This window comes from Astatotilapia calliptera, chromosome 7 (genome assembly GCF_964374335.1).
Source record: "Astatotilapia calliptera chromosome 7, fAstCal68.1, whole genome shotgun sequence".
In the NCBI taxonomy this organism is placed as follows: domain Eukaryota; kingdom Metazoa; phylum Chordata; class Actinopteri; order Cichliformes; family Cichlidae; genus Astatotilapia; species Astatotilapia calliptera.
Window position 1 is genome coordinate 66,290,309 of NC_137428.1, and position 12,548 is coordinate 66,302,856.

Consider the following 12,548-nt stretch of genomic DNA (forward strand, 5'->3'; position numbering starts at 1 on the left):
TGTTGCTTCACCTCTTTGCAAGCAAAATGTTTTTCCATTATTAGTTTGATTTAAAGTGCTCGACAGTTCAGAGTCACTCCTGTTTCATTTTTATGTGTCTTTACTTTGCATGATACCTTCAACTTGCAGGGATGCAGCTCTGGGACTTGCTGCAGAGATTTATTTAGTTCTTCATATTTTAATGATGTTAAAATAATGTTTCATCATCATTATTTTAATATCATTAAAATAATGATATTATGTGCTGTAGATGATGAAACTCTCCAAATTAATTGCAATTTCAAAACAATGTGGTGAAGGCATCTGTTTCTCTTTTTAAACCCAAGTCACTAACCTGAGTCCTCATGTGACTACGGTAATACTTGTTTAGATTTTGTTTGTTTGTTTGGTCATTTTTGTTTCCTTTTTTCTTTTAAATATTTTTGTAGTCTTTGTAGCTCCTGTCCCAACTATTTAAAAATGTATTTCTTATACCAAATGTACGGTAAGCATTTATTTTTTGGGAAAATTAATAGTTTTTCACGTGTTATCTTTACGTTTTAAAGGACCTAATAATCCTTTTTAGGAAACAGAGTTGTACGTTGTGTCTGTGTTGTTGTAAATGGTTTATTATGGCTATGATTAAGTCATGTGTAAGTGTTGTGTGCGTTCAGCTTCGGTGTTGGCTATAATGAGTCATAGTTTAGTATTTGAGGTGTTGTGCCCCTCAAAGACTGGCCTCATTTGTGCGCCACAGAGAACAGTACACACAATCATATACCCATTCACTCCCCCCAGGAGTAGCAGTTTCATACAGGCAAGCAGAAAACTGGATTAGGAATTTTATACCAACAAGCCTCTTCTAAGCTGCACATTTTGCCTCAGTAAACTCAGTGTGCGCACATGTAATGCAGAGAATTAGGAGGAACACATCGCGTCACTCTTTGCTTGTTGCCACATTTCAGTGTCGTAGGACTAGAGTTTCACAAACTGCTTGCAAACACACTCAGATCTGACATCTTCTGTTTACTCTTCTGCTGACGGGAAGTCCTGAGGGCTTTACACTCACTGCTCCAGCCTCCATCCCCCACCACCCCAAGAACAGAGACACCAAGTCAATGTTTACCCAAGTCTCTCGCTCTTCTCAGAGACTTTCTCTTTATTCATTCTTGTCTGACTGTGTGAGTCTCCCACTGGGCATCCATTCATCAGTCATTTAGCCCAATTATGTTTCCCTCATTTACAAATCTGGAATTTTAATGGAATTTCATTGCACTACATTGGACTATCACTTTCTGAGCCTTCAGTTCCCTGTTTTTTGCAGTATTACTCTCAAGTCAGAGGCTTTAAAAAGTAAAGGTTAATGTCACAATGAGGCGGTGAATGCTTGTCAATAAGTAAATACTTAAGTGAAAGTCGTGCTCGCTCCCTCGCTGTCTTGCTGGTGCAGCTTTCGGCTCATGTTTATCCACTCGTTCCTTCTCTTCTTCCCGTTTCTTTAGCTGCAGGCTCCCACCGTTAAAGGCTTTGACTTTGCCAAGCTGCACCTTGGCCAGCAGAGCAAGGATGATGTCATGGTGATCCAGGAGCCTGTCCCGTCTGGCCTCGGGCCCGTCCAAGTATCCATTAAAGATGGCCTCAGCCCATCTGAGAATGGGGAGATCCCCACTCCCATTTCCAAAACGTCCGCTTCCTCCACAAAGGCTTCGCGCAGTGGTCGAAGGAGAGGAAGGTCAGTGCTGCTCGCAGAACAGGAAAGTGACAAAACATAAAGGCTTACTTTACCTAAAGCAAATAAAGAGAGGATAAGCAGTTCTAGTGAAGTTCATGATTACAGCCAGCATATTTTAGAGATACGGTCACCTTAGTGTTTTTATTTTCCACACTTGGTGAAACACTGGTAGCATTTTTTAAATTGCGTTAACATTTCTGTATAGATTTTATTACAGCTTGTTTTCCCAACTGAGGTGACTTTCTGCCTCCTTCAATTGGGGCAGTTAGCCAACCAGACAAAAAGCTTTTGACAGATCTTCTGATTAATTTATGCACCAAAGAAGGAGGAATCTTCTTTTGCTCCCTCAGACAGGTCTGTGTAACTTACAGAGGTTAAGCTGAGGTGCATTATAAATATTCATTTTACTTTGTTCTTTAAATATTTTTGCCCTGGCCCTATTTTCCTACATTTGAAATAATATCAAAGCTTAACTAAAGAATTTTCAGTTTTGATATCGACAGCTTAAATGAGTTTGTGCAACATTACCAGCCTTTCCCAGAACACTCACTCTTCTGGTTATTAGATATGTGACACCAAAACAAGTACAGCAGTTACTGCTGGATACATTTATTAACTCCTGTTACAAATGTCTTCCATTACATCAGGCTGTTTTATTGGGCAGTTGGCGCTGGTTGTTCCTCCTTGCTCGACAGCCATCCAAGACAAATTATTTAATGAATGTAATCATTCTGGCAGCGGAGATTCTTTAAGGCATTTATTTCAACAAGTTATAACCAATGTTATTATTTCTTAGAAGTCTCCTCTCAGCTTTTACCTTTCTGCAAGAGCGCAGGTTTTGATTATGCATGACATTGCAGCATGTTCGTGCGCTCTTGGGCTTCAATTATTCATCTAAGGCTGTGTTTGTGTGTCTTTCCTGGGCAGGATCTCCTCATCAGATGGCGACTCTGTGTTAAGTGACCATTCCAGTGAGCGGGAATCAACCGAGGAGAACCTGAGAGCCCAGGCCACGCCCAGCGACAGCAAGCAGACCCGTAAGGTCCCCATCAATGTTTTAAACGGTAAGTGGCCCTGGCAACACTCAACTCGCTCCTCCAAACACGGAGAGCAAATATGAGGGGGAGGAAGAAAATGAAGGGACTTGGCTGACATAAATAGATAAAGAGAGAGCAACCACAGCTAGCATGTTTTGATTGACAGGGAGGCCAGTTTGAGATTGTAAAGGGAGGAAGAAAAGACAAAGCAGAGGAGACGTGAAGAGATTCCAGGCAAGGACATAAAACAGAGTGAAAGTAAAAGAAGCAGCTGGTAGGAATTTCTATTCAGTGGTCAAAATAAGACGAGACGGAGAGGAATTGAGGAAAAAGAAAAAAAATGCTAAAGTTACTTTATCTGACAGCTTTTTGATAGATTCAAGCCTGCAGTGCCACTCAAGAGATTACGTGCTGGACCTCGAGGCAGTCGGGCACGCAGACTGCAGCCTGACTCACACACAGAGGAACAGTCTGTGTTTTGTTATTGATAAGTCTGTGCTGATACTGTACTATGCTCTGCCCGGTGCTTTTAACCTGGTTAAGGTTAGGATTGGGTTAGGCTGACAGCAACCCCCCTTTTTTAATTTAATTTCTGCCAAATTGTCATATCCAGAGAAAATCCCAGATGCACGTATGAGACTTGGTTCATTTAGAATGTAAATAAAACAACCAAACAGTAGTATTAGCTTAATTGGGTCGGTGGATACCTGGTGGATGAAAAGAGTTTAATTAGATTCCAGATGAAACACATTCAATATTAAATAATCTGCTGCATCTTTTTTTGCTTTCTTCTTATTCAGAGCAACATCTTCCTTGCTTTTTTCCAGCTACTGAATAAAAGATCTGAAGAAATGAAAGTATCACCTATGGAAACTTGCCTTTTCCTTTCTTTTGATCTTTCCTGGTTATGTTTCTTTTCTCTCATGCATCCGTGTCAGCTGCACCTCTGTGTTGTTGTTTTTTAATATTGTTGTCAGTATGCAGCAACCACTTTGATTTTTGTTCTTACTTGATCTCTTTCACCCTAGTAAGACTCTCTTTCCTTTCTTTTGTGGTTTGCAGGCAAGAATAGAATTGGTAAGAGCTTGCCACTTTCTGTCTCTGTCTCTGTAGACCTCAGGCTTGACCTCCAGCAGCTGTCTGTGTGTTGTCTGTTAGTTCTTTGGTAGTTTTGTGCACAGTTCTCACCATCCATCACTTCTGTGCTGAGCTGTCGGTCACAGCATGGAAACAATAACTTCACAAACAAAGGCAAAAGACATTGTTTGAAACAAAGCTTAGCTTTTGGAAATAGAAATCAATGTTTTATTTTCACGTAACCCTCAAGAAATTTACTCCACACTTTTATTACAACCAATATTTTGAATATAGTGAAGTGGTAAAGAAACACGGACATGTTTCATTAGTCATCCTTATGCATTAGCTGTTTGTGTAAAATCTCTGTCCCCTAGCTTAGATCAGCATTAGCATACGGTGTGAACTCGCTGCTAACATGTCACGACCTTTGTTTTATTCCACAGGTCCTCCTCCTATGAACGATACAAATGAGCAGCTGTCTTCAGCCTCCATCTTTGAACATGTTGATCGGATATCTCGTGGCACCGACGCAAGTAGGAGACTCCCCAATAAAGTCCAGCTTATCGCCATGCAGCCTATGCCTGTCCCACCACTCCACAGTCCGCCCGTCAATGGAAAATTGTCAGACACAAACCAAATGACCAAAGAGGTTTGCTGCTCTCATTTTCTTTTTTAAGGAGATAAATAATCCAGCAGTTTAATGTTAAAGTGTCTTTTTATTAAAACTGCTGGATCAAGATTTGCTTTACTTTCGCAAGCACATTAGAAAAACGTGGGTTACAGTAAGATATCGTTTTACTGTGCTGTGCTGAAGTTTTGGGGGTTTTTTGTCATTAAACTGTTTCTTTATTTAACATTTTTAACTAAGTTTATTTAACAAAATACATTCAATAAAAACTTGAGAACAGGAAACAGATTTTTCATCCAACCACTGGAAAAAAAAAAAAAAAAGGTAACCACTGAACACAAACACTAAAGAAGAACAGTTTACAAAGATTAAAATGGAACTACGGGAACATTTTCATTCATAGCTGCCTCATTAGATCTTTACAGCAGAGTCTATCTGAACTCTGTGGCGCCTGATCTCCAGGGGTTTAAGTTTGACCCTGAAATCAGAAGAGGATGTTTCTCTCTCTTCAGATTTACTATGATCCTGTGATGGGAACGATTTCAGCCCTGCGTGATCACGCTGATGTTTGCAAAGAGCAGATAATGAAGTGAATGTTTTGGCACATTGGTAACAGTGAAACAGTTTATTAGTAACGTGGGATCGTTTGTGTGCGGAGTATGAACTGAGATTACCGAAGCTCACAGCTGTAGTTTCCTTCCATGTGTGTACGTTCATGCTCGTTACGATTACCTGAACATGAGAAGCTTTTGTCACAGTGTCTGCACTTGTATGGTTTCTCTCCTGTGTGGACTCGTTTGTGTGTTTTAAGGTCACCTGTAGTGGTGAAGGATGACCCACACTGAGCACAGAGGTGCTTTTTAACCCCACTGTGAAAGAGTTCATGTCGTTTTAAGTCACCTGATGTGGGGAAGCATCTCCCACATTCTTTGCAGTATTTCAGTTTGTCTCCAGTGTGTTTACGTTGATGTATTTTTAGTGCTGAAGTTAAAAAATTACCAGGCTAATTATTCCCCACAGGCCTTGCAGGAGTCTCATCTGTTCGTTTGAAAAATTTCATCTCAATGCAGAATAAAAAATACAAAACCCTGACACAAACTCTTTGGTCAGATAGTTTGAAAATGTTCTTTCTCAAAGAAGAAGTCATAGGAACAAAGTGAAATCCTCCAGAGTCTTTTGGAAGATGTAATTCACACGTGGTTGAAATTTCATTTGTGATGCTTCTGTGGTTCTTATAATTTGCCAAACGAGCTAATACTGATAATTGTAATTTGATCCTCAGATCCAGGTAGCGTTGAGGCACAAGTCAGAAATTGAGCATCATCGTAACAAGATTCGTCTTCGCGCCAAGAGGAAGGGCCACTATGACTTCCCAGCTATGGATGACATAGGCGGTCTTGGCGATGCAAAGGATCCGGATCGTATTTATCGCAAAGAACAGATGCAAATCGATAAGATCCTGGACCCGGATGCTCAGATGCCCTCCGTCTTCATGGAACCCAAGAAAAGGTTAGAGGTTATGAATTTTTTACTTTTTGGTGGAGAACTTGATTTTCTGTGCATGCTGATAATATATTTCTCTCTTTCTTCATGTGTTTCTAAGTGGTCGAGGCAGGCGCTCACCAAAGCAGAGGATGAAAGACCAGATGAATGGAGGCATGATGGAAGCAGACAAAGACCACCTCATCACTGAAGACACTGATGCTGCTTACAGAAAGTGCCCCGGGGTCAACAATGTTGCCTATGTGGTGAGTAACACAGAAGAAGTAGGAAAACCTTTCACGGACCCTGCAACCTTTCTGAGTTCTTTGCCGTCTATGTTTTCCAGTCGGACCCTGACCAAGGCCCAGGATCCCCTCACAGGAGTCCTTCCCCCACAGATGATGTCTTCCCAGCCCCCACTTCCTCTCCTCCCGGCCATGCCCCTCCCCCACCACCGTACATGCCCCCACAGCCCTCCATCGAGGAAGCACGGCAGCAGATGCACTCCCTGTTGGACGACGCCTTCGCTCTTGTGTCACCCACTTCCCAGGGCAGCACTGCTGGGATCACTCTCCCAGGGGTCAACAGCAACCCTCCTAACTCTAGCCCTCCAGGTCATGGGCCGAGACCTTGGGGTCTTTCCTACCAAGCTTTCCCCAGCGTAAGTTGCCGTCTGTGTACAAACGCTCTGGCTGGAGCATTGTCCATCCAGTCAGCTATAAATAATTCAGCTGCTATATTGCATGGAACAAGAATATGTGTTACAAATAGAAACAGTGGGAGACACAGCTTTGCATTCACTTTCTTAAGGTGTTTTGCTCTCCTGCTCAGCATGAAGCCTATTGCTTCCAGTATAATCACGTCCTCTTAGCAAAGTACTGACTTAAGTATTCCTCCATCTGTTGCAAGGTGCAACCTTAGCCCCCCCCTGCCCACCCCCACTGGCTATGTAGAGCTCCTAAGACCCTTCAGTGATATAGCCATCACCCACGTAATCTTTATTAATTCCTGTTGGTATAGGCTACTTTCAAAGAAACTGCTTGGAAGGCTTTACAAAGCGAGGCCAGTTTATGCAGTGCCAACCTCTGTTATTAACACTTAGCTACGGCAGCATAATACTATTCATGTACAATTATCCCTGGCTTTGAAATCCATGAGAGGTAGAGGGCTTAGCTGAAATTAAGGTTGTTTGTGTAAGAAGAAGAAAATCGAATCGGTACTTTACAAGTGCAAAAATCTACTCTAAACAAAAACAAAATAGAAGCATTGTATGGCTGTTCTATGGTCCAGATCTAAATGTGTCACTTCATTCATTCATTCCCTGGAAGTGCAACCTTAAAGATTTAATCCCAGACCTTCTTGACTGCAGAGAATACATTTTCACTCCCTGAATACACTTTTTAAATGCTTTCTTATCTTTCATGCTGCTTTACAGCTGTTAATAACAATACTTTGTCCTCTATCCAACACGGGTGCTCACCCCAGAAGAGTGAAAGAAACACTGAGCAGCGCAGCCATAAAAAGCCCTTTGATGGTGCTTTTATATGCTATTAAAAATATGGATATCCAACGAAACTTTGCTTGGTAAAAATAACAATGTTCACTATGTAAAATAACCACCAACAGTACAGTAAATTGTAACACACACAGCAGGACTGTGATCTCATAAGAATAACTGCATCAACTAAAAATCGCTTTTGCATTTCTTTTCCAATATTTGTATCGCTACACCCTGATGCTTCGTAAAAACAGTTCACTGTTTATACCTGAGACCTCTGTCATCACTGGTACTTGATCATTGTCACTTAAACACAGCACATCTCTGTTGGTCTTCCCCAGAGATTCCCTGAGATGTCCTCTGCTGCAGTGCAAGGCATGGCAACAAGGTCAGTAAAGCAGCTGAAAATAGAGTCGCTTTCCACATGTTCTTCATACCCCAAGAGGTATTTCCTATTTATAATTACAGGTGAACTTTCACCCGTGTGGACATTTTCTTTAGTTTACATTTATAGAGTTGAGCCTCATGAATACTGAAAAAGAGTCCTCTTTATTTTATTGTTTCAATGGATCAGGTCTGAACAGCTGCCTCTTAATAGACTCTGAAAAGGCTGCACGTGTACACACATGTAGAGTATCAGCTGTCAACCATTTGTGTTTTCCACTATTTGGTACCAAATTGTGAAATGCTTGACTATCAGGTTATTGATTGCACCATATAGGAAGGACTCCCTGTGATTAGAAATGTAAAGCGTGCTAAAAAAGTAGCACAAATACACACACACAGTATGAAATGTCTCCATGTTCAGTAACAGTGCAAAAAAGGGGAAAAATCATCATCTGCTATTAGTCAAATTGTTTACTTTAAACTGACCCAGAATTCAGCTATTGGTGCGTCCTTATGTTTTCTTAAATCATAAATGAGTTTTTTGGTCTGTGTTTCAGGCAGGGCCTTGGCTCGAGCTACCTGCCACCAGGAGAAACAGCAGGGCACGGTGAGCAGCTCCAGCCAGACAGCCTGTACTCCAGCAGGGGCCTCTACGCTGATGAACTGCCCTCATCTGCCAGACCGCGTCCAGTGGGAGGAACCACAGGTACACAAGGAAGTTCGATAGCATCACACAAATGCAACATTAACACAACAATATTTTATGTTCAGGCTGTTGCTCTGTCCCCCCAAACAAAGCTCATGGTGTCCATTCATTTCTGCATCTCGTTTTCAACTTTTTTGCAGATTTTTTTTTTTTAAATAGGAAAAAAAAAACGCACATCTTAAGCAATCATGCTTAAAGATAGACATGTATGTTCTTTATCTCAGTGTTTAATCTCCGTCTCAGTCTTTATGCTATATTTAATCCATCTAAATGTAAATACTCCCACTGTCAGTTACAGCTAAACAACAAAATGAACCATTAGCACAAATATGTCCTTTTTTTATTCTTAGAGCTATACACTATTTATCTCTGACTTTGTTTAACAATAAACTGCTGAGAATATGTAACACTGACAGAAATAACTAGTGCAAACGTGAAAGGTTTTGCACTAGCTGTCACTACAGAGGAATAACTCTTGCATTTAAAATATGCCCTTTCTGAACTGGCTGAGTGCGGCGCGTGCGATTAAAGCCATTTGTTGCAGCAGGAATGGGGTGTGTCAGCAAAACGTACAGATGATTCAGGTTGCCAATATTTTCTGCAATGATTGAAGAACATCTGTGATAGACGTGCAACCAGTCCAGGGTGCACGCTCACTCTCACCCAAAAACAGCTTGGCTAATCTGAGGACAGACAGTCAGGCAGCTGCCAATAACTTTGTAACTTCACTTACAGTGGGTATAAATTTGCATGCAGCTGACAAATTTTCAGACGCTGATGCCGAGTAAAGACAGTTTCATATATTCTCTGCTTAGATGAGAGAGCATAAAAGAATACTGCAGTGATCCCGAGCAGTTTTGAGTAGGAATGGAAGATACAGTAAGGTTTAAGGTTGGGCAAGAAGCTGGCATGATTAAGGTTGGGTCTTTAGGAAATTAGTGCCAGTAAGTATAATGTGTTTATTTATTTTTTTAGGTGCCCAGCTCCATCATCTTGCACAAGTGGGTCTGTCCAGTCGGATGAATGGTTTCCCAGCAGGAGTCAGGGCTGCTCCGGGCCAGAATGGAGGCTTAGGCTGGAACCACTATCATGATGACAATTTCTCCAGAGCAGAAGCTGAAAAAGATGCAGTGAGTGAATTGCACATTTTTATTTTTTCATTAACAAGTTCATTTAATTTCATTGAAACCTGAAACTAAATGAAATCCCAAACTTTTCATTTAATCATCAAATTATTAAAAACAAACGCACAGTAACTCGATCCTAACAGGAAGCCAACTGTATTGCTTTTGAGAAACACCCACAGTTTCAGTTTGGTTTTCTTCTAATTTTCTGGTGTTCTTCTGTTTTTGTTACTTGATATTTTTTATCTTATCTATTCTCTTCTTTTTTATCACCTCCCCCTGTTGTTCCGTTTGCCCTTTCTGTCCTGCCTGCTATTTATGGACCCCCTGACTGCTCGTCCTCCTCTATCTTCCAGATTCACCGGAGTGGTATCAGGGAGCCCACGGCCCCCCCGACCCATCTAGATGGTGTGGGTTATCTGACAGCCCCCCCACCTCTGGATACTTCTCCTCCCACTCATTCCTCTGCCTCCTTGATCAAGGCCATCCGGGAGGAGCTTCTGCGGCTCTCGCAGAAGCAGGCGGCTGTGCCCAGCTACCACAGCTGAAGTCCTGGCTTCTAGTGTCCTGCTCTAACCAGTCATGTCACTGACCCTGCCTGCTTGCTTCACCTAATCTGACAGTGCTTCCCATGGAAGTCCATTAAGCTGTACAGCAGAGAGATAGTCCTGCTAAAGTAGAGAGGTTTGCTCCTGAGAAACTGCATAACAGGATGGCTGATAGAGACTGAGATCAGCTGCAGTAGAGTACAGCTGACCAGAGATGACGTGAAACCAACGCGTGAACTCGACATGCCCGTGTTTCTTTCCTGTTCTTTACCGTGGACCAGGGAGCGCTAATGTCACGTACTGTGGACGTCGGACTTGATTTTGCTGCATATCCTCAGACTCTGTGTCATAGTTTCAACTTTATGTCGCCTTCACAAACAGAAATACAGTGTCAGACTGAAGTCACAATGTCTTTTTACATCACATAACCTGATGTATTTCTTCTTTTTGATGCAGACCCCTAACTTCCTTTCCACCATCAGGTGCTTCCTGTCTTCTGCCATGATGAGCCATGTTATGCCTTGACACTGTGATACAGTTCACGTGACCATACCTGCTGTTAGAGCCTACAGTAAGACCATAGTTCACAGCCAGCAACCCAGTTCAGACAGCAGGCAAAAAAAGGGGCATCCATACACAGTAATAACACTCATTAATGCTACCTATTCTGTCCTTACTTACTACAGTAAAACAGTGTTCGACCTCTCGGCTTACAATATATACTTTTTCATGTTAAAGTGCTGTTGTTGTTTTTTTAAATTCGTGTTGAGAAGCTACTTGATGGTTAAGCAAACAGGAGAAGAAATCAGCCTTTAAGCAGATCAAACAGTTTCTGAGCAAGTTTTAAAGACGCAGGCACAGATGTGGTACAAATAATAAAAGGTGACATACTTGATGATTATGGTCAATATTTAATGTATGTATTCATTATGTGGTTATTTGATGCACTGTATGCAGACGACTTGGTACGGCTCAGGTTTTTCATTAAGAGATTCCTTACGGACAAATCCGTAAAAAGACACTTTAGAAGGTCACATGGAAGAAGTGTAAATTAGGGAAAGTCACAGACACCAGTGTTCTGTTTCAGCTCATTTCTGTGTTGAATACACATGGATGTCTTTTTCATGCAGTATTGGACGTTTGATTTGCCTTTTTGTTAGAACAGGAAGGGAAGACGTGTACTGTATTTCATTAAGAGTTTACTTCAACTACTCATTTTTACATGCTTTTTAAATAGATTTGGATCATTTAATTGTGTTCACCTGGCTCTTAGTCATCATGCTGGTTAGAAGTCATTCCAGGTCTTTTCCACAGGATGTGGTGCGATGTTTCGGAGGCCTAAAATTTTAATTCATTCGATTAAAATAAAAGAGGAACTGTGGGGTTTTTATAGCAGGACTTGAAGATGTGTTTTTGCAGTTTGTGCCAGGATCATATGGCAAATTCGAAATGTTCCCTGCACAAGCCTCGACTTCCAGGTGATTTTACTGATGTGGCCACGGTGTTCTTCTCATGCCATGTTTCCTTTCCATGTGATGTGCCTTTTGGACTCACCTGAATTGATTAAGCACCAGACTGTCTACTGTTACGCTCCCAATTCTAACACAGAATTATTTAAAAGCATCATTATTCCAACATGGCTGTTTGTCAGTGGATGTAAGGGCAGTTGAACTGTAAACGAATCGATGGAACATCAGGTAACAGTGACACTGTAGCTTTGTTGTCCATTACATGTTCATGGTTTATCCATCTCACACTGTACGCCTCCATCTGCTGGTCCTGTACTGTAACTACATCCTTGTGTTCATCCTCAGTTGCTTTTTGTTGTTGTTGTTGTTTATTTCCAGTCCTTTTCTACGTGTTCTGCTATGTAAAAATGATCCGTTGGCTGGCCCAACTTTCCATTTGCATGTTTAATTGTTGTATTTCTTTGGCTTGGTTTTGAGCATGCTATTTCAGAATTTGTGAAATACAAAGTAAGCTGTAACTTGAGCTGCCTTTTAATTAATGTACATTGCCAGAGTGAAAATTACTTCAGATTTTATTTTGCTTTGGTTTCATTTGAGCAATCATAACATCTGACGTCATTCATCCAAAACGTCACATGCTTACAGGTGTTGTAGTTACACCAGAAAACCACAGGGTGTCAGCACATCACAGGAAAACTAGCTGCACTAAAAGGACAAATCGCGCTCCCGCGCTGCACATGACGTAACCAGTTCCCATGGATGATTCTAGGCGTCTCTGAAAGCAGGTCAGTCGGTGGGCTCTTTACGTCTTTTTGAATTGTGAACATGCAACAGATGTTTATCATACAGCAGAGTCTGTTTGGATCAGTGATGCTTCCACT

At 41.5% G+C, this 12,548-nt stretch overlaps 1 protein-coding gene across 5 annotated transcripts in view; it reads left to right on the top strand.

Annotated features, from left to right (window-relative positions):
- LOC113027110 (UPF0606 protein KIAA1549) overlaps positions 1-12,185 on the top strand; it is a 35,612-nt gene extending 23,427 nt beyond the window's left edge. For 2 of the 5 annotated variants that reach the window (XM_026176634.2, XM_026176629.2), the window contains 11 exons: positions 1,482-1,711; positions 2,639-2,775; positions 3,811-3,825; positions 4,269-4,474; positions 5,736-5,962; positions 6,057-6,201; positions 6,282-6,596; positions 7,775-7,821; positions 8,378-8,526; positions 9,502-9,656; positions 10,007-12,185. In XM_026176634.2, coding sequence (XP_026032419.2) covers positions 1,482-1,711; positions 2,639-2,775; positions 3,811-3,825; positions 4,269-4,474; positions 5,736-5,962; positions 6,057-6,201; positions 6,282-6,596; positions 7,775-7,821; positions 8,378-8,526; positions 9,502-9,656; positions 10,007-10,198 — 1,818 coding nt within the window. In that variant the 3' untranslated portion in view covers positions 10,199-12,185. The remainder of the gene's footprint in view (positions 1-1,481; positions 1,712-2,638; positions 2,776-3,810; positions 3,826-4,268; positions 4,475-5,735; positions 5,963-6,056; positions 6,202-6,281; positions 6,597-7,774; positions 7,822-8,377; positions 8,527-9,501; positions 9,657-10,006) is intronic. The other 3 variants (XM_080304946.1, XM_026176630.2, XM_026176631.2) reach the window with 2 other exon arrangements.
- The last annotated feature ends 363 nt before the right edge of the window (positions 12,186-12,548 follow it).